This window comes from Phoenix dactylifera, unplaced genomic scaffold, assembly GCF_009389715.1.
Source record: "Phoenix dactylifera cultivar Barhee BC4 unplaced genomic scaffold, palm_55x_up_171113_PBpolish2nd_filt_p 000204F, whole genome shotgun sequence".
NCBI lineage: Eukaryota > Viridiplantae > Streptophyta > Magnoliopsida > Arecales > Arecaceae > Phoenix > Phoenix dactylifera.
The window spans coordinates 257,326-279,337 of record NW_024067722.1 but is presented as its reverse complement, the minus strand read 5'-3'; the positions used below and the strand labels follow the sequence as shown (position 1 = coordinate 279,337).

General features: G+C 37.9%; 2 protein-coding genes and 1 long non-coding RNA gene across 4 annotated transcripts; all 3 read right to left on the bottom strand.

Annotated features, from left to right (window-relative positions):
* Positions 1 to 633: 633 nt before the first annotated feature.
* On the bottom strand, positions 634 to 11,021 carry LOC103712038 (magnesium transporter MRS2-11, chloroplastic). 2 transcript variants are annotated; one of them, XM_026806570.2, is made up of 14 exons: positions 10,245 to 11,021; positions 9,150 to 9,222; positions 8,454 to 8,524; positions 7,333 to 7,418; positions 7,140 to 7,230; positions 5,677 to 5,745; positions 5,121 to 5,201; positions 4,865 to 5,030; positions 3,746 to 3,791; positions 2,863 to 2,943; positions 1,873 to 1,955; positions 1,277 to 1,396; positions 1,148 to 1,191; positions 634 to 990 (listed from the first exon to the last, which is right to left on the bottom strand). In XM_026806570.2, the coding sequence occupies exons 1-14, from the start codon at positions 10,698 to 10,700 to the stop codon at positions 895 to 897; spliced, it is 1,563 nt and encodes a 520-aa protein (XP_026662371.2). In that variant the 5' UTR covers positions 10,701 to 11,021; the 3' UTR covers positions 634 to 894. The 2 variants fall into 2 exon arrangements, with proteins under 2 accessions (XP_026662371.2, XP_008796635.1); XM_008798413.4 differs by lacking the exon at positions 1,277 to 1,396 and having other exon boundaries at positions 10,245 to 11,020.
* A 1,272-nt stretch (positions 11,022 to 12,293) lies between these two features.
* Positions 12,294 to 16,704, bottom strand: LOC103712036 (probable glycosyltransferase At5g03795). Its single transcript, XM_008798411.3, has 4 exons — positions 16,280 to 16,704; positions 13,887 to 14,092; positions 13,380 to 13,728; positions 12,294 to 13,169 (listed from the first exon to the last, which is right to left on the bottom strand). The coding sequence occupies exons 1-4, from the start codon at positions 16,628 to 16,630 to the stop codon at positions 12,507 to 12,509; spliced, it is 1,569 nt and encodes a 522-aa protein (XP_008796633.3). The 5' UTR covers positions 16,631 to 16,704; the 3' UTR covers positions 12,294 to 12,506.
* Positions 16,705 to 19,761: 3,057 nt separating this feature from the next.
* On the bottom strand, positions 19,762 to 21,427 carry LOC120105141. Its single transcript, XR_005507519.1, has 2 exons — positions 21,336 to 21,427; positions 19,762 to 21,177 (listed from the first exon to the last, which is right to left on the bottom strand). It is a non-coding gene; the product is annotated as an uncharacterized LOC120105141 (long non-coding RNA).
* Positions 21,428 to 22,012: the final 585 nt, after the last annotated feature.

The window sequence follows — 22,012 nt, the reverse complement described above, 5'->3', positions numbered from 1 at the left end:
TCAGCTATATAACCTTTATATTCAAATCTCTCTTTGGTATGATGCACAATTAGAGAGAGACAATAGATAGAGTCATACTTGTAAGTAGTACCAACTAGGTAGAGTGAAGAGGCTAGATGCAAGATCCATTTAAGTGTGTGGTGCCAATTCGAAAGATCATGTATTGGTTTCATGTTATTTAAATTGTCCAACTTTTTTTTCTTCTTCCTGCAAGAATTGAGCCTCGCAACCACCAGGAACTCTCTCCCTCTCCGCGCCGTCGTCAACTTCCGGCGCTTTTCTGACCCATCCTGCTGGATCGCGTCGCATTAATCCTAACAGGGGCCACGAGGTGCACGTAGGGAACCAAAGGGTTAATATGAAAATTCCCGAAGCCTTGGGGACTAGAAGCAAAACTTTCTAATTATCAATTACGTGGAACTGCTGATTCTAGTGATAACTTATTACCATCTCTAGCACATAAACAGAAACTTCTTGCCCTCTACATTTTGAGTAGTTATCATACATGAGCAGCTTTCAGGTTGACAGAATTGATCTGCCTCGACCTTTTTCCTGCATCAGTTGCAGGTAGACGGCATCCGACACAACCTATCTTTGAGCAATTTTAAATAGAGATCGAATAATAATAAAAGGTTAAAAAAAGTTCAAATGAAGTTCCACTAAGTACTGCTAAAACGAGTCATAAGCACTGAAAATGAGAGCAAAGAATGTTGGAAATGCCTCCCACAGAAGTTTCATTTTGATGGACATGCATATATGTTCTAATGTAATTCATAGGCTAGTCACCTACTGGCATTAAAACCGTATTTCTTATTTGCCGAAAGCTGGCGAGCTAACCAAAGAAGATGCTGTGCTGTCACGTAAATAGGTTTTGACACGTAACAGCCAGAAGGGCTACAATATTCTTCTTGACCTCAGATAAGAATACATGATGAAAAATGCAGCAACTGCGCCAACTATTATTCCTGCTGTTGTCAGCCAAAACGCATACTGCTCCAAGTAAAAAATAATATCAGCAAGAGGAAAGACAGCAACAGTATAACATTTGATATTTGCGCCATTTTTGAAAGGCATTAATTTAGCAAGCCAAGCAAGTTAGAATATATTGAAATTTTGAAACAAAAAGGAAACAGAATTGGAACTATACCACATGCTCCTCAAGGAATGATTTCAGGTTCATCCCAAATATTCCTGCAAAAGACACGGCATAGGGTCGATAAGGCTTAGAATTATTCATCAGTCTTCTTTCTATTAACAAAGAAAATATGTATATAACTTCCAAATGAACCGGCCAATGGGACTGGACTCTGTTTGCATGGCACTGCTCTGCTCAGTGCAAGCACTGGGGGAGGTCCCATGTTCAAAACAAAGAAACATGGCATGTCACTGTTATTCTCTGAAAAGAAAATAATAATAATAAAAAAACTCTATTTCAGTGAGCATGAAATCCATTCTAGTTATTTTATGGAAGTGCAAACATATACTGTGGATCACTTACATAAGGTTTCAAGCAATGGCATATAAAGCACAAGGCATGCAAGGAGAGGATCATGAGAAAGCATACCATGAGCGATAAGATTCCATTAATAGTTAATATAACCTGACATTCTTTTGACATATCATGAAGATTCTGGTTGCAGATATAACAAAAGTCAAATAGATTGAGCAATGTATCGTACTTCAAAAGAATACGATCCAACACTGGAAAGTTTGATTATTGAATCATGTCCTAATTGTCAAAGATACAATTGCAAATGCAATAGAGATGTCCAGAGTCTATGTTGGTGAGAGAATACTTTCTAAAAGGACCCTCGAGAACATATGGACATACCAATGGAAATCAAGCTCAGAAATCTGTTAGAATAACTATACCTGCTACTAAAGCACCAACAGCAACACAAAATGTCCCAACCTGGAGAAGTAGCTCCACTCGACTAACCTCAAGCCGCCGGGAGCTGAATAGGAGCAAGTATAAAGTTTTTATAAGCAAACTGAATGCATGACCTCCATAAGAAGGGTTCATAAAAAGAGATGACATAGCAATCATGCATGCTTTACAAGAAAATAAAAAATACAACTCAATATAGACACGCAGTCTTGAAAATCTAATGCTCATTGACCATTAATCTTTTGCAGCTATAATAGTCAAAAAACAAAAGAGAGCTAGGCTCACTATAAGCAATAAAAAAAATCATGCTATACAGCAGCATACTTCTAAAACTTTGTATCATGATCCTCTGGTAGTTATTCTGGATTATTGAAGGGGCTTTAAAGGCTTATAAAGTTTTTTTTTTAAAAAAAAAGTCGAGGGTGATTGACAAAATGGACACTGATTGATAACTGAGAATGATCAAACTGAACTTTTGGCTTCAGTCTTCACTTCAGTCTATGAAGAGTTCGCAAGCTACGTAATGCCTGGATAGTTGGGATTGTTCAGGTCATGACTTTAATTTCAAACACCATATTTGTGCTAAGTGTTCACATATAAGTAGTTGGTCTATCTTGAATAATCAGAGTCTTGTTGGTATATCATATACCCATTTACATTGCAATTCTGTTTGCTTCATTAAATTGACCTTTACGTGGAACTTCAGGTGAAGTGACATCAAAGGTGCTATTTTATAATAGCATTAAGCATTCTATACTTGAATCAGGTAAAGTTGTCTTTCTGATCTTCGAATCAGGTCAACTCATGGAGAAATACTTCTATTTGGGATAGCAAAATAACAAGACGATTAACTGAAATACAGCAAGGAATGTAAAAATAATACTAAGCAAAAAAAAAAAAAAAACCCGAAGCACTCAAAACATAAATATTTCAACTTCACTAGTGAACAACTTAATGAGAAGAATAATAAAGACCTTAAATTTACAGCAATCGAGTCTTCCATTTCCTTTGCAGAGTCAAGTAACCTTTCTGCATGCCCATGGCAAGATTCGCATCTGAGAAAAGTTAAACAAATTAATAAGGTACAATGAACTGATATTGCTAAATGATTGAATCTGTAACCACACCTGGATTCAGATCATGTAAAAAATGTCCCTCTTCCGGTTATTTTTGGTTGGTTTTATGAATTAAGACATTCTAATTGATGGCAATTCTCATGATCAATACAAGCCAGATTCACTATAAAGTGTCGACTCTTTCATAAAGTTTTTGTCTAAGCTTAGGATTGGTATCAGTAACATGTCGTGAGGGGAAAAAAAGAGTAGGGGTTAAAAATAAAATAATAACATTTTATAATAAGTGTATATCAGATGCAAAATGACAAAACTTAATTCTTGAGCATTTGGGCCCCTCAAAGGTGGCATGAACAGGACAAGAGCTTAATCTGGTTTTTATAGCTTTATTTGTGGCTGCAGAGCAAATTGATGAATAGGAGTTTAGACTTGGATGCATGGATTCTTTATATTTACACTTGTTATAGTGATGACCAGGGTAAGGGCTTTCTCCTTCAGTGTTAGTTTTGATGCCTATCGACAACAACTGCAAAGTGCAAAGCACAATAGTTAAAAAGATGATTTGAAATAGTATGAACTCTTATATTAACATCAAACACAAGACAAATAAATGGTTATATAAGCAACCAATATCTTGACTTGATATATTGTTGAAACTATGTGTCAAGAAAATGAACATGGGGAAGAATATGCACGTCAGGAAGAGAGAGAGAAAGAGAGAGATTGCATGTTCACATATAAATAAAGTCCAAAATTGTCGGTTTACTTGATATCAGTATGATACCTTTCAAGGTAATTCTCCAAGAGCATTTCAATCTCTTCCTCTTCTTCTGTAAAGAAACATTTCAATTGCAAAACCATGTAGACATCAATCAGCTAAACTGCTAGGGTATATTGAGCATCATCTGTTTAAGTAAAATTTGTATCAAGAAAGAGTCTCAATCATATACTGAAATGTATAAAGATATTCTCAAGTAGCAAATAAAAGAAGTACTGCAAAAATATGGCTAGTTACTTGATCGGTTGTAACAATTCAAGACCTCATCCAAAAAAGCTTGCTAGAAGATATTATTTGGATTTCTTGGCCCTATATAAATACGCAAGATTTACCCAGTGCATAGTCGATGTAGGACTAAACACATACCTAGATGGTCCTCACATACTCCCCACATTTAAGTCCCAACATCCTCGCCAGGATAAATGTCCAAATTCTTTCACAAGTACCATCAATCCAATCACAAACACTACGATCAGCCGTGATCAGCTTTAATGGGCGCGTGATACAGTGTATCCTAGTCCATATGGACAATTAGCCGGATCTGCTCTAATATCATTTGTAATGACCCAAGACCTCACCCAAAAAGATAAGTTGAAAAATATTATTTGGATTTTTTGGCCCTTTATAAGTACACAAGATCTACCTAATATATAGCTGATATAGGACTAATACACTTCTGCATGGGTCCTCACACTAGTTCTTTAGACATGTGTACTTATGCGCAACTTACATGCTCAGAAGATTGTCGTAACTTAAGAAACGAAGTTTTACAACTCTAGCATATCTGGGAAAGTATGCTAGCAAGTAAAACCATGTTAAATATTTTCGTATAATTCTTGTTAAGCTCATTGATACTTATAGAAGAAGTTTCTGTTTGAAATAAAGATGTGCCATAAAATGTAACCAGCTTCATCTTTGTTTGCAGAAAGTATGGCGATAAAAACATATCAATGCTTGCCACAATCTGTCAATTGAGAATGTATAATGTTGAAATTTAAATAATTTCAGTTGATGATTTAGAATCATTCAGCAATGGATATGTATTTCCTACTGAAGAGTGACACACATGGAGTATCTAAAAGGATTTAAGGTGAAAGAGAAAGATAAAATAGACTAGGATGTTACCTTCAGCAATTTTCTTTTCCAAGGGAAGGGAGCATTCCAAATCATTGCTCCCTCTCCGCACTACACAGTTTCGTCCCATTATACATATGCGGCGAATTTCATGTGGATCTTCCAGAAGATCAAGCAGCATCTGTTTGAGAGCCCCTGCTCGTGATCCCAATTCAACCTTCCGTCCAAAAAGGCAGAACATGTTACACTAATAGATGAAAAAATAACTCAGAAATGTAAGAAAATATACATGAGTACAGTGCCGTACCAAGGTCTGTTTAGCAAGACGAAGCTCCTCCAACACATCGGCTGTCAACCGATTGGGCAGAACTTCAAGTAATGCAACCACCTAAAACATGGAAGGTGGAAGTTAATTTATAATATTTACACACTGTAACACACATAGTTACAGAAACAGGGGACCAACATTCAATGCACATCGCTGCCTGTAATTCTCCTAAGCTGTTGCTAAGGCTTAACAAAAGATGCATGCTGATCACTACCCTGAACAATAGCCAACATAATGCAAACAACACAATTTGGTCTGGTAGTCATAGGGATAAGTATACCAGTTTCCAAGGTTGCGAAGCATATATTATGTATAGTCCTTATGCAATACAAGGATAGTTGTATGTGTGCAGAAGCTAGAATCCTCACTCAAGAATAAAATGCAATTAATCACAGAATTACAAATTCCATAATCCATATAGTAGAAAACCAGATGTAAACCGCATTTGCATAAATCTTATACTTCTATATTCTGCCTGAAAACAATATTTCGTCATATAAAGAACAAAATATACTCACTATGCTCCCATACTCACACGAGGTTCTATGTCCATTAACTTTTGCTCCAAACATTGTATTCGAGAAAGCAATGCAGCTTCAACAACCTATACAAAAGCGCATGAAAGTATTTCAGTAGACGAAGACATTTCTTCTTAAGTCCTTAAGCATTAGATAATATTTGAGATTCATAAAAAATTGATATGACACCAAATTTTAGAAACATCTGATATCATACTCTATATAAAAGAAATATCCTGAGAAGTATGAAAAATAATCTTTTGGTTGAAGAAAATTCGGCAATCAATCAATCCAAAAGCAAGGTTTAACCTTAGGTTGAAGTTAGAGAGGTAGAAAGAACAGGTCATATATAGTGGTCTGTTTGGCATAGAGGTCCAGATTATTGATATAGAGCTTGTTCCAGTAGAATTGGCAGCCTGATTCATCGCATTCCGATTAAAGTTTGCTAAAGACTTCAGACATAGACAAGATAGAGTATCTATACATTATGGACAATAACGTCAATTTTCATCTTATTCTGTATTGCTTGACATTTCATGAATCACTTGAAAAAGATGTTAAGCTGTTTTAAAATGTTTCATATAATTAAATATGCAGATTTTCTAAAAAGAAATACCACTGAGTAAATTCTCTTGGGGAATCCGTTAACATTTTTAAACGAAGGCAACAGCTTCATAAGCTTTGTTTCATAGACCTATCTATAAAACTTTTGATGTCTTAATGCACATTAATTTAGTTCAAGATGTCCAATTAGCAGGCTGACATACTTGGAATAACAAAGCACCACCTGGGCATGAAGTCATTCCCAATATGATTTAAACTGATGAAATCACTTGGGATCTACAGACCAGGCTTCCAAGTGAACCCTCTCAATATGTTAAGGTGTGATGAACCTGGTAGCTATAAAAAAACAAGGTGTTTTAAAAGTAAGCCAAATGATTGGAAGAACAAAATATAAAATAATATGACAATGGATGTGTAGCAGCCTACTTTGACAGCAGAGGTAGTCCATGGTAGGTTTGAGTATCAAAGAGAGAAAAACATGAACTAGAAGCTAAACCTTCTCAGGTTTTCATTAACACAACAGGAGAATTTTATATGAATGAAAGTGATACAAGTGGAAGCGAGAAGGATATAAAGGTACAAAAACACAAAAATGAGAACCATGAAAAAGGATATCCGCGTTAAGATTGTGCCTATGAAGCTAAAGGTTGAGTTTGTCGCTGATCCTTTCTATCAGTATCCCCAGATGATTTTCCAAAAAAAATCTGCCACTGATTCATTTTACTCAACGCAAAGTTATGAGACATATAAAGACCATTATTAAAGTTGACAGACTGAATTGAGACATTGATACACTAGTAAGCTTTTAGAGTTCGGTAACATATTCAACAAAGATTACAGAAAGATATTCTGAAAAATTCAAACCAATGCTGCTTACACATGGATAAAAAGGGATGACACAGAAATCATATCATACCTCAAGTTCGAAAGGCATGGCAGGTCCTCCATTGATGTTTTTAGGATTTAAGCGAGGCAACAATGCTTTCAGAAAGGCTTTACCTCCTTTGCTACATAAGTCAAGATAATTGGTCATTAATTAAGAGTAAGTTTATCAATGTTATAAGCCAACAAAGCAAGCATTAATTCACATTGCCTATCTGGAAACGCACCGATTATAATCAAATACAAGAACTTGTTCATGCATGGCAATTGCTCTTAAGGAACCAAGGTTTAACAACAGAGCCTGCTCACGTACCTATCATACAATGTTTATAACAAATATTGTAAATATAATACATGAAATTCAATGATAAATCAGAATAATTCAATTGGAATTTATATTATTTTTAGAAGGATCAAATGCATAAAACAACTGTCAGTAGTATTTATGTGTTTTAATGCTAATAAATACAATTATAAAAATACTACATCCCACACCAACCACAGAAAAACTATCTAAGCAAGATGTTACCATTTTGGAGTTGTGGCAAGAAAAGACAAAAAGGGCAGAATTGCATAGTATTCTTGATAATAATAATGTCTTCAGAAAAAAATAAATATTTTCAAGCTGGAAATCCACAATGAAATAGTTTGCAATTAAATCAAAGGTAAGTGAAGTACAAAAATTCATGTACATAACTAGCAAATTAATATCATCTGACTACACTGTGTCTTCTGGGAGCTCATGTGAAGCATAGACATGAAGCATATTAAAAAAATGCGTAGGCAAGAAACATTCTCTTCTACAAGTTAATGCCATAAAGCATCACATACATCTGATTAAATTATTTTAAGATCTCGATATTTCTTTATGGTAGTTGAAAGTGCAAGGTTTTCTATTTTAAAGTTCCACAAGCTATCAGTTCCATGAGGTTAAAGACTATCTCGTTTTACTTAACTTTAGAACTCGAATTGAAAATCAAAATAAAATTAATAAGATATATTTCTAGGCTATGGGAAACTATAACAAAAAGACTCGTCGATTGACATATTCAAACCATACTTTCAATTCCAAAGAATCAAGATATGGAAAAACATGCAACTTATAATATCAAAAGCAAGTCTAGAATGAAATTCTGTTAGCTCTTTACACATCGATCATTAAAATTGTAGAGTGGCATATTTTACATATAATAAGATATATGCGGATGATATGGTGAGTATTCTTCTGCCATTAGAATGTGGTTTGCATGAAATTGATTAACTATAAAATCTATATACCTTGCAATAATAAAGTAGAATGACAAATTAAAATGAGAGGCTAAGGGAATTAGGAATTTTTTTCACTTACCAGCAAAGAAGGCACCGAATTTGTCAACCATAATGATGGGTCAACACTTCTAATATCTCTTGGGCGAAGACCTAATATCGAAGACATAGCCAAAAAAAAAAAAATCATGATAAAAATGCAAAAAGGATAAACTTCAGATGCAGGTTATTTAGATCAGTAACATCTTCACATCTGCTATTGTGATGTGTGGACTTGAAGTTTTCGCTGGATTGGTGACAGACTAGAGAAATTGTCGAGCATGAAAATGGTATACCTAGTTACAGTTGTCCCAGTTGGTTGCCTAGTCCTACAAACAAGTGAAAGTCAACACTTCACAGTAACAGGTCATCCAAGATAATCTATAATTATTGTAAAAGACCATATTAGCGTATAGATTCTCATAAGACATGCGATAAAGTAAAAATATCATGCGAGTTATTGCTTACAGGTTGAGATAATAAAGTTGAATCAGCAAATGACTGGCAAAACTATTTTTTAAAAACTTTTCATAAAAAAACATCATTCTTAAGATCCCAAGAAGAAGTGAAGTATGGCCAAAAGTAGAAAAAAATTGCAGATTAGCAGGGAATGCTGTTGGATTGCTCTTTATATAGTGATGACTTGTTAACAGATGACACCATAAAGAAAGCATGTGCCATGTTCAGCAAAAAAAAAAAATGTTACTTAAGAAAGTCCTGGAATTCACTTGGTACATACCACTTGACTTCAGCAATTGGCGCCTGTTAATCTTTTTTGTAGACATTTTTCCATCCAATGTTACTTCTACCACCTGAAACATATCAATCTCATCTTAATAAAAACTTAACTTTATATATACAGGTTAGGACTAAAAGCAGCTTACAAAATTGCATCACCTATTGTGCAACCAACTTATGAGCTACATACAATGTTATGACCAAGTGAGATGGGATAAAGATTAAACGAAATTACCACAACAATCTCATCTATTAAGCTAGCATAAAGAATCTACACATATTCATTCCCAACTTGGAGAAAGCATATGATATAGTACAATGAGCAATGTTTATAAGGCCTATTAGAGGTCCATGTTTAGAAGTGCTTGAATCATTGTTGAAGGGTAAGAGTAGAAGACATAAGTTAAAATGGACAGAAATGGCAAGCTACAATAGATAGCGACACCACTTGCATGAGCCTAAAAATTCCAAATTTAATTAGAAAATGGTTCAAAATTGGTTAGTTTCATTAAAAACAATCTGGATCATCTCTATAAGTGTTTTACAACATCCAGACTCTATAGACCAGAACTTTGAAACACAATTCATCGTTGATTTTCATATTCAGAAAATATTAGACACATGAAGAAAAAGACAATGTGCTTTCTTATCCCATGACTTGGAAGCTGCGGGGACTAAAAAGATTTTTCTGTCAAAATCCATAAAGGCATGATAATTTACAGTTTAACAAAGAATCATAATTTTGTTTAATCAAAACATATGTATCATCCAAGTGATCGAGAATTTGAGTTTACTCTATAAGACGTTCTTATATTTTGTCAGATGTTATTGTTCACTAAAGGAGTAGAACTTTTAAGCTCATAAGTGAAAAGCACAACAAAAGCACTAATTGAAAATAGCATATGGTACTTTATGGGATACTCTGTCCAGTATTCACGACCAAGATCAACCGAATTTCTTGTATGCCTACCAAGAATGAACTCAGTACACAGGATCCATAACTTAAAAATGAAATCTGGAAGCATAGAAGTCCTTTAGGCCAGAAATACGGGAAAAGGAAAAAGAATGGACCAAGTTGTCAGCTTGAGTGGATCACCTCATAAACAGGTTCTCTGATGCCAAGAGAAATTGTATCCGAAGAGACTGCAGTCCTCTGCTGCAAAGATCGGGCATGAGAACTGAGAGTGGCTGATTCACTTGCAGCATTCTCGATGCCATCGGAGTGAAACCCCGTCTGCTTGGGTTCATTGACAAATTCCTCTTGGACCATAGCCTCTCCATCACCCCCCCTCCCTTCCGCCAACGACCTCGACCTCGACAACGACAGACCCGGGACGACAACTATGGGGAAGGGGATTGCTGTCTTTCTTCTTCTTTTGCTGCATTGGAAGGACGGAAACCGAGAGGAGCAAACAGCGTTTAAAGCAGGGAGGGAGAGGAAAGGAGGGCGGTCGTGGTGGTGGTGGTGGTTGTGGTGGATGATTCGAGGCAGATGAAGGAAGAGGAGGAGGAAAGAAGAGGAGGAGGAGGAGGAAGCAGCAGCAGCCATCATCGCCACAAGGTGGCAAGTAGCAACAATTCAACGATCGAAGCATGTGATGACGAGGGAGGAGGAAGAGGTCCTAAACCACCAGCTTCGTTTCATCTCATGATAAGATCCTTCTCCTCTCATCTCCCTCTATCACCATTTACGGTAGCGTAAATTTTATACGACAGCAGCTGTTGTCGCTGCTGATCGAAGCAACTCACTCTTCCTGATAGCTAGCTTCTCCCGGCGGCCAAATCTATGGAGGATTTCAGGGTGGATTATTTTTTTCATCTTTCTTGGGTTCGTATATGTTTGGTGGGAGTTTGATCGGTCTGCGATGGGTGGAGGTTTCGGCAACGTTATCCACTTGTTTGGAGGCTCGGGTTGGTCGTTGGTGGCGGGGCCGCCAGTTGTGTGGATGTGGGTCGGGCACTGCAGGAAGTACCTCCGACCCCTGGACGGGACGCTAACTCTTTGACCATCCCACATGGCCCTTTTCCTGCCTCACAGAACGCAACGCAGGTCGCATGCAGGCGTGCCACGATTAGTTTTGGTGAAATTCATGCAATAACGAGAGTGTACGCCCTTTACGGTAAAATCCACAAGAATTAGTACCATCTATTCCGGAAGCTCTTACTATTCAGAAAAAAAAAAAAAGTTAAAATACCCAAAAAAAAAAAAAAAAAAAAGGAGAAGAAGGCGAGAAACTCTGGCAAAACTTTTAGTAAGATTTCCGACGAGAAAATAAGGAGGAGACTAAGAGAAGAAAACTTAGAATTAGCGGCGATTCTCGACAATTCCAGTGGTAGAAATCGAAGGAGGAGGAAGGAGCTTTAAATAGAGAAAGTCCCCCAGTTGGAATTGCCTTAGGACTCCCGGAGTCCAGCAATATCGGAGGAGGAACAAGACTCCGATCGAAAATGTTCTCCTCCCTCCATCGCAACCAACAGAGCTCGCTCAATGCTAATTGGGCCTGGCCTCCTCAGGCTGACCCACTAGGCCGAAAGAAAAATGGGCTGCAACCATTTGTTTGGCTTGCGCCTGGCCTCTTCGTGCCGGCCTCAAGCCCATAAAACTGCGTTAGTACATTAGCGTACATGATACATTGGAAAATGTCACGCAGCTCGGTTTGGTATACCAGGCGGAAGAACTTCATAAATACGAATATGGCGATGGTTACAAAGAGCGTAGATAGAGGACCAGGGAGGTCTGAAATAGACTGCGATTAAGCCGTTGAGGACGTATCGGCAGCAAGGGAGTCGAGGAACTCGGGAGGATTCTATGGTTGTCCAACACTTTGATTGCGCATAAATTTCCCCATAACTGGGACATTTGCAAGAGTTCTGTGAAGGAGTGTGGTGGTTCGTGTGGCATTTGCCAGCGACATGCCATCAGGAGTTGATCCCAAGCTTTCCTCAGAGATGGTAGGATTTCTTGCGTCTCCAAATTGTCTGAAAGACCTGAAGATGAGGAGGCCATCCTATCAACTTCAGACATGTTTTCAAAGAGGTCCTAGTACTTCTCGTAAATAAAATGATGGGTTTCAGAAACCAGTAGTAAAAACAAGCACCAGATAACCAAAACCACCTGTTGCAACATCTATATCCAAGATACCTATTGAACACTCATCAGCTGCAAAGAATAGCATTCACTGAACCGTGATAAGAATCTACACAATAGTACAACAAAAAAAATCAGCAAATTTGAGCGACTATAGTATATTTAACAAAACAGCGATCAGTTCATTTTCTTTTGAATTTTCATCTATGAAGCTTTTCCAATGAATGCGCCGATATTCCAAATTATAGGAAGCTTGGGCTTCCGCATGAATCAATCCTGGGGATGAATGCGAACATTTAGTCTTCTGAGCCATATCGAGTGAAGGAGCATATGATACAAGTCAAACCTCTTTGGAGGGCCATTCAACATGAAATGCCTCTGCACTATCTTCACTCTCCTCTGCATTCTTATATACTGCCTTGGTGATATGCTCATCAGAATGTTCTTAAGGTTGGGGATGTCCTCGACCGAGACCTGGACCGAAAAGGCCTTCCAATTTAGAACATCACTAAGAGGGAGCACATAATGGTCATTAATCGTGACAGGCACGCACTCGAGATAGATTGCCTCCATGATTCTTGGGCTTGCCACTTCATATCCACTTGGGCAAAGGCAAAACTTGCTCTTTCTCATCAAGTCAACGTAGGATACCCCTTTGGGCAGATACTCATGGACTTGCATGTCCTTGTCCTTGTCCTTCCAGTGCTTCAGAAGCACAGGCCGAACAGGCCCATGATTGCCTCCGGCAAAGAATGCGAGGATAGGACGACCTGAAGCAGATGGTCCTCCAACATCAACGACAGCAGATCTCATGTTCATCTCCGGAAGCGAAACATCTTTCAAGGGGTTGAACCCCTCCGACATGTTTGCATTGCATAGGACGCGAATGGAGTTGAAAAATAGATGAGAATGGCCACCAGAAGCGTAAGGCCCCTGCAATAAGTGAAAACGCAGCGATTACCAAGAATTCGAAAGCTCCATCAGATTGATAATAGAGTCGAACAATCTCCTACTACATTAGTTTGGCTCAAGAACATGAATGAAAAATGCGCATGCTTGCATACGTTCAGAGGAGATCAATAACAGATGCACCTGATCATACACAAGAAAGAGGAAAAAGTGCATCACCAGGTATTATCTTACCCAGTCATGGCAGGAAAGCATGAAATGATCTGCGCCAAGACTTCTGTTCCAGTATGGGTATTTTCCAGAAATGTCGTTGATATAAGCCAGGACTGTTCGTCTCAAGGGACTCATATCACGGCGATCACGCTGGTAAATGTGCTGAACCATCCTCACGACGCTGAACGGAAGGAAGAACACGTGAGCTCGGTCAGGATCTCTGGTTCTCAGCCTGTTTTCCATATCCATGTCGTTTATAAACAATCCCTCTGTAGAATAAATACTCAAGCAGGGGCCGTCGTGGAATATTGGTGGCTCACCTTCTTCATAAACATACACCTTGAGCAGCTTCTCCATTTCCAAATAACTCCTGCAATTTCTCCAAGGATAAGGAATTGGTGGGGAAAAACTTATGAAGGCCACTTTATAAAGATTGCATTATTCTATTATATTTCTTTATCTAGAAAGCCAGTGGTTAAGTTGATGAAAGTTCTGAGGATTCACGAAAGGACATCCATCTATTATTACCTATGAAACGCATAGGAGTTCCGGTATGCTGGGCCTTTTGGGACATAATCTTTGTCCGCTAATGCTGGACGGTTTGAATTCTGAACAGCTTCTCTGATCGCAGCTCGAGCTCTAGCGAGACCAAGTTCAAGCCTCTCTAGCTTTGTATCTTTTCTCCTTTTTCTTCTAGTATTGCTTATATTAGACTCCTCACTGGCTGGTGCTGCCTATCAGGTTAACCGCATTAACTCACTGTGGTCAACGTACTACTCATTCCATCCAAACATTCTGACTGTATGAACATTTTATCTATCACAACTTGCAAGAGTAAATAAATGATTACAAGAAGAACGTAGAATGATTTTTTTTTTTTTTTTTTTTGGAGGGGGGGGGATAAGGAGAAAAAAGTAGAAAGATAAAGCAACGAACTTCTCTTTCATACAAGGGAGAAGATAAACTGAAAGCATGGATGACGGATATGGAGGGCCACGAAGTTTTAGTCCTGTAAAATGAGTTTAATCTAAGACTGAGTGCAAGAAAACATGAGTTGGACCTCATGGTCATGTAAGATATAATTGTCACGGAACAAATTGGTTGCCCATGGGCTGAGACAATGTATAAAGAAAGCTGACGTGGTTAGGACATCTACCTTTGACCTTTGTTCCTGTCCAGACTCATTTAGTGCATCTTTAAGCTAAATTAATTACATTTACATAACCGTTTCCAAACGCGTGCGACTAATCAACTCGTTAAGGACGCAAACAAGGAAAGCACAGAGCAACAGCTACTTTAACAATTACTTCTTAGACGACACATCAATTGCACGGTTGTATGGTATAAATGTATTCAATTAAGTAGGAATCTTGCGCTAAAATGTTAGTATAAACTCAATATCAAATGTCCTCATCGTTAGAGCGCTGCTGTTGGACCCAAATTAAACAGGATGCACCAGGCATCAGTCCCTTTCAAGGCCTTAATGATTGGATGGGATGGTTTTGGCGACAAAGATACCAATGTAGCGAAAAATAAGCTCGCAAATCTGAAAAGGGTAAGGTGGTAAACAAACATGAGGTGATAGCATTCATCTACTTAATTGCAACTCCAATCATCCAGAAACTCTTCAGAACCAGATGCATATCAGTCTCCAATGTGATGGGATTTGGTTCAATTCGACATTACACAAGACCCAAATCAGACAGATGGTTCCAAGCATAAGACTGCAAGTCCCAGTTTAAACTCGGTCCCAGTCTAATTGAGTCAAAAGATGTCAGCTAGCCGTTGGCGTAAAGAAGTCTCTTCAAGCTTCTACCAGAGACCTAGAACAGAATATTGCCTTCATCAGAATTATGGGGTTTGGAATTGCCACTTCATGTTGTGCTAAAAGATCTAGGACTTCATCGAAATTGAGGGGTTTGGAGAGATTGTAAAAGACCATGCTAATGATGCAGCCTCCCCAGATAGCAAGTCCACAGTCTTAATTACGTGAGCAATTCTGCAAACAGAAGGCGAGACACAAATTTCATAGGAAGATAGGACATCACACTGGGTTCCAAACATCCAATTTCACCTGGCCGGGCCTAGGCAGAGGAGACCAGATTTGGTCCCGGGTCTTCTGTATCTACCATACCTGGAAGCAAGCATACATGCGACTGGTGTGGTGGTCCCTACTCCATGAGTGCTGATGAAATCAAAATCATCAGTAGCATCTTCAGCCATTCTTATGTTCGCTCGGACGGTGCAGGCGAAAGAGATTTCACTTTTCTTTTTGGCAAAGATGCATGGAAAAGAGATCGATAGTCGCAGAAAGGCACCATAACAATTTACTCGATGTCTATATGGGCTCCCTGGCCGAAAGGGGGGACAAAGAAATAGGGATGTCTAGATCCAACGGTTCAGAAATCATCCTATCTTTCCTCTAAAAAAAATTGAAGGTATAACCATAGATACATGCATTTGTAAACGCATGCATCACATAAATTCGCAAGATATGTCATTATATATATAATTCTTTGGTGCTTCCCCGAAAAAATTAGATTTTTTTTTTTTTTGGGCACCCCTCCGAACCGTTCTCTATTATAAGTATTAAAATTTATTCCAATAAATCCAACCATGACATAAATTCAGATTCCCAGTTGATTGATTCTTCATTGAGGGCTTTGCCGTTTATCAGAGAACATGTCAATCTTTTTTTTAGAAAAATCAGAGTGGTGAAGAGGAGGCAGTCCAGATACAGATGTCTTTTTGACGTCACCGGACGCAGATGTCATGCAAAGAAAAATAGGGACCGAGGGGAGAAGAAAAGGAGAAATAATAATATTGTAGAACAGCAAAGAAAAAAAAAATCATGAAGTAAGAGGATACAGAGATACAGAGAGAAAGAAGAGGCCAGCCGAGAAAGGATGAAGAAGACTTACCGGCTCCGGCGCTGGGCTCGGCGCACCGATGGGAGGAAGAGAAAAATAAGAACCGTGATCAGAAGTATTAACTTCCTTCTGGAATTCGACAAGCCCTTCATCACTTATATTAGAACCACTTCCAAAAGAGGTGGAAGAAGCCAAGAGAACACCCCCACTTCCCCTTGCCTCCACAGTCAAGGAAGGAGCATAAGAGGAGAGCCAAGAGCCATAACCCCTAGAATCCAAGGCAAACACCCCCAGAGAAACCAACACCAAAGAAACTAATGTACACGACACCATAGACTTTGTGCTGTACCCATAGAAACATGATGGAGGCGGAGGAGGAGGATGAGAAGAAAGATTTCTCATAGCGACAACCAAAGCTTGGCAGACCAGCCTAGTCTCTTCTTATATATATCACCAAGGGCCTGTATGGATATCGGGTAGTCAATTATCTTGAATAACTTTTGTCTTTGATATTTACTCTCTCACAAAAAATTTTGTTCGCCGTCCTATAAAATTTTGGAATAAACGGAAAAACAGACAGGGAGAGAAAGAGCTTTGGATGGTTCAAATTTTTTCATTTTACTATAAAATAATTTTAATTTGATTGAATACCATTCTCATCCAAGACCGAACTTTATTTATCAATTTTTAAATGATCTCTGCCGGATTATCTGGATAATTTTATATTATCCGTCCTTTAACCGGTATCCTAGTACAATCTAGAAGGTATAGTATGGATAGGTGCTTCGTCCTCATTAAATTCAGTTCGGTGAGGATTTACTGCTAGGTCACCTGTTTTGGAGCAAAAGAAGGGTCTAAAAGGTGGCTCAGAAAGCGCAAGCTGGAAATTAAATATGTAAATAACCCAAAAAATATGTAGGTAGCCTAACAATCTTTTGTTATCTCATATTTGTTATTTCTAATTTTTTTCTCCAAATTAATACATCCAGAGATATTTATACTATGAATATAACTTACATAACAATAATATTGGAAATAAATATCTATGGCAATTTTTTGGATTTATATGAGAGAAGACACTGTTAATTCTAATCTCATGCGATACTCCTAAATTGTTGTCTGCAGGATTGAAATTATATAATAAACGTATCATATCGATAACCTATAAAAGATGTATATGATTTTTTCTTTTTTGTTGAATAGAGTTTATATTTTTCTTGCTTTTTTTCTATTTCTAAAATAAAGGGAAAAAAAAGGGTGCATATTAGCTTGTCATTGTTGCGAAAAAACATTCAATCATGTTATGGTGCTTCTGCAAGTCAAGAGTTACAATAATCAAATAAATTTAAAAATAAATTTCAAGTTTTAAAATAAGTAATTTTTTTAAATATCACAACAATCCACATAAATTTTTGTCTCTATTTCAAGGAGGCTACGGTGGTTTCCATGGTCATTGATAGAAACGCAAGATGGTTGGTGCGGTACTGCTTTCTCCGTGGATGTGACATCGCCTTATCGTATAATATACAATCCCATCCATTAGTCGCCAAATTCTGTCCACTATTTTTTTTATCTAATTACCTGAGCACACGTGTCTCTAAGTCATCGGCAGAAACATAGGCACGTACGGCCAATCATGAAATTCCCAAACTTTACACCCACTGCGTTTATTCATTTCACGACCAGGTCTGGAGCTTCGACCGGACAGCACGCGTGAATCTCGGGGGATGCTATAATTGCCGTCTTCCGGGTATAATTTGGAGGTTGGATTATTGGCATCGTTATCCATTTTTCTTAAGAGACAGCAATAGCTTTGTCCTGCCACACAGCCTCGTCCTTTTATACTTTCCTATGTAGCTCCACTACTCAACCTTGTTTCCTTTCTTCTCCTTCTCTTTTTTTTTTCTTTTTTTTTTTTTTTGGGGGGGGGGGGGGGGGGGGCGAGGGGAATTAATCGACGCCTTCCACTAGAAAATATTCGATATAGATAGAAAGTTTCTCATATCCTCTCCATCAGTACGGGCAAAGTATTTAATCGACGCCTGCACGTTTCGAACCTGGATCACTTCATTGGAAACAAAGCTTCGTTCTAACTATGCTACCACCTCGGTGATTACCTTATTTCTTTATCAACCAAATCATGTACTCTGAACCAAAACCTTGCTATCCTCATGTACATGAGACAAAGTTCTTCTTCTCAATATATTAAAGCGGCATCATTTTATAACAAATATAGTGGGGTTGCCTCCGCTACTAGAATTTAAATCATGGATCTCTCTTAATAAAGAGGAATAAAACTAATTGGCAAGATTTTGATATGACATTAGACGATAATTCTGAATGAGATTATAGAGACAAGCGATAATAATTTGTTTTTTTATGTGAGTTATCTTATATATAAGGTTGCTAAATACTATATATATTATTAGTAGTATGGTGGGTGAGGATGACCGTTTCGTCCATTTCAAAAATATGGCAGCATAGGTTTAGGACATCTATTTTCTAATATTTTTAAATCAAAATTTTTATTCTTGATACATTTATATATTTTGAAGTTTCATAATTGAAATTTTAAAATGTATGTTTGGCCAAAAAGGCCAAGCCTTTTTTTTTGAAAAAAGATAAAATATAACAAGAGCAACTTTAGTTTGCAAAATTTTACTAAAAATATTTTTTTCAGCTACACAAATTAGGAGTTTTATAAAATTTTATCGTGCAATTAAATATTTGTTATTACAAATATATATTCTATTTTTTAAAGATAGGTAAACTACAATATTTAAATTTATATAAAAATTATATTTACCTCAATATCCATATTATATATAGTTTGCCATACCGGTTGGTATCTGTGCATACTAACCGTATTATACTATATCGGTGCCTAACGGATATGCGATATGGAGTGCACCAAGTGTTGGAAAGTCGACCTGCCTTTCCATATCAAATCGACACAGTATAGAATGGTACTAGTACAAAGTCTGATACCGAGATGACGAACCTTGATCTAGATACAACTTACAGAAGAAGTTATAGTATTAGGTCTTGATCTTACCGTCAAAGATCTATATAAAAATTGTCATCTCTCTTCTATTTTATTTTTGTACCCTCTCGATCCATTTCCACAATATCTTACCCTCCATACATGTTATTCCATCGACCTTCATGGTTAAGCTAAAATTTATGTCCTTTAATTGGGGTGGCATCTTTTAATGTTAAAATATGAACAATTTGTACGCTAATGGGACTAACTTCTAGAGTAGCATGATAATATACCTAGTGGAAGCATGAACTCTATATCCGTACTTCGCACGACGCTTCACAATCATATATGCGGGACCTAATGCACCATAGCATAATGCATTCCTATCCGGATACTGCCACATTGTTTTTTTTATTATTAACAAAATGGTGTCGGGATCGATGCATGCCTAAAAGCCAATGGTCTCTTTTTAATTTTAATTTTCCCCTGGTTGGAGAACCTAATGAACGACTAATCTAAGATAAAAAATATATTGTTTTTAATGCACATGAAACAAGAATTCCACGTCAGACTTCTTCAGGCTCACCTAGCGTTGCACGCGAACTCATAGGAATCGCATGTTCTTGTTTTTCAGAGACAGCCATTTACTATTACTTTACATCAAACGCGGTCCCCATCTTTCTGGTGTTCATCCTTTATTTCTAGCTCTAAAAGTTTTTTTATATATAATAAACTAATTTTTAAGTATTTAGTTGATAAAGAAAAGTACATTTCAAAAAAACTTCTATTTGGTTGAGTACCTATATTGTTATATAAAATATTTGTTATATTTTAAATAAAAAAATATTTTACCATATTCTATCTAAAAGCTTAAAAATATATTTTAAAAAAAATTATCTTCATTTTTAGACGCATGTAAACGTAATTTTTTTCTCATAAAATATACAAATTTATTATTTTTAAAAAAATTCCAATCAAATATAAAGTATGTTTTTATTTTTTTTATTGATCCTAGTTTTCTCTCTCCTTTTCTCAAAATCGAACAAGTCCGATGGCAAACCGTGCTGTTGATTCATCAAGGGCTGCCTGGCGATCGCATATCGTGCATCAGAATACGCAATGCCGCCATGGCCCATTGGAATCACAAAATAGTGTCATGTCCAAGCTGTGCACCGGGACAGAATCCATCCAATAATTGAACCAAGACAATTAGTGGGCCAACGCTGACGGTTTGAACCAGTTCTTGCGGTCCGCTTTAACCCTGCATACAACTTGACCAAGACTGCACGCAGTTGTTGGAAACGACGGCCACGATTCACCTGCGAGTCCGATTCTTGGGTCCAAAGTTGGGCCTCATCCCAATCAACGTGCGGCCATACAACGCAGTGCTCCGGGCCCAGTCTATGATGAAGGCGACGTTCTATTCTAAGTCCTGGCAATCGGATAACAGAAAAGTCGAAAGGACAATGCCGTGCTAAATTTTTGCCCCAAATTTGCGATATTATTATCCACTGAAAAATTGGAACTAAGGTAGCCTGATTTGGATAGTTTAATTTGATGCCATATTGAACAAATGCGACCCCTTCCTCTCCATAATCTGAGTCTAAAACTCTCTACTACTATTATTACCAAACGTTCTTCGGCGGGGGTTCTTGTTGTCCATCTCTAAATCCATGAAGATAATATAAAAAAGTTCATTAATAAAAGATAATAGTGGTTGTGTCAATCCTTGATCTACTTATGCATCAAACAAGCGTGCCTAATCCTTGCAGCTTATATTGATTAAGGGCTAAATAACTCTTATATCCTTCCTCTCAGGAAAAAGGGGGAAAAAAATTAGTTGTGCATAGATTCATAAATACACACACACACACACACACACCTGCATACATGCCAACATGCATGAACATATGATATCGCAAATTCATCCATCCAAGTAGAACTTTTCTCCTAATCCGAGCAATTTCTAAAGAGCGGTGAAGATGGTAGTCAGCATTCATATTTCCATGCAAGCAAGAAACAGCACAAAAAATAGATTGAAAAAAATTGTTACTAAGGTGACGCAACCAATACGTACCCATAATAGAGAGGGGAGAGGAAATTAAAGAGGTGGAGAATACTCACAGGTTCCGGTGCGGGGCTTGGTGCACCAAGAGGAGGTAGAGAAATAAGAGAAGCAAGGGGATTAAAGCGTGCTTCTTCCTCTCCCTCTCCTCCGCCACCATCAAGAACAAGAGCGGAGGAACCCGGGGGAGGATCGACGCCTTCCGACGCAGCGCTGGAAAAGGAAGGGGACCAGAGGGAAGACGTCGACACCAAAACCAGAGGAAGCAGTATGCACACCACCACCACCACCACCACCACCACCACCACCACCACCACCACCACCGGGGAGGAAGACTTTGTGCTCCAACAAGTATAGAAATTGGGAGAAGTAGACAAGTCCCTCATAGCCACCCCCTATCCTTCACACCTGTTGGAGAATGATAGCCTTCTCGCTTCCTATCAGAACCAATAAAGGGATCCTTCCTTGCTCAGGCGTTATTCCGTATAATGTTTTAGTTTACACTAAAGATGAAAGCATGGAACAAAAGATGGTAGCAATTGAAGAGGAAAGGATAACCAGGGAAGGGTGCCTGGCTAACCTGACGGGTGCAATGCCACATCTCTCTCTCTCTCACGCGCGGACACCCACATAATAAATTGTGCGGCTGTACCAGATTTCTGTCGAGCTTTGGATTTGCTTGCCTTGGACCTTTAGATTTAGGCTGACTTTTGTTGGCTTGTGCCCCTTCCTGAAA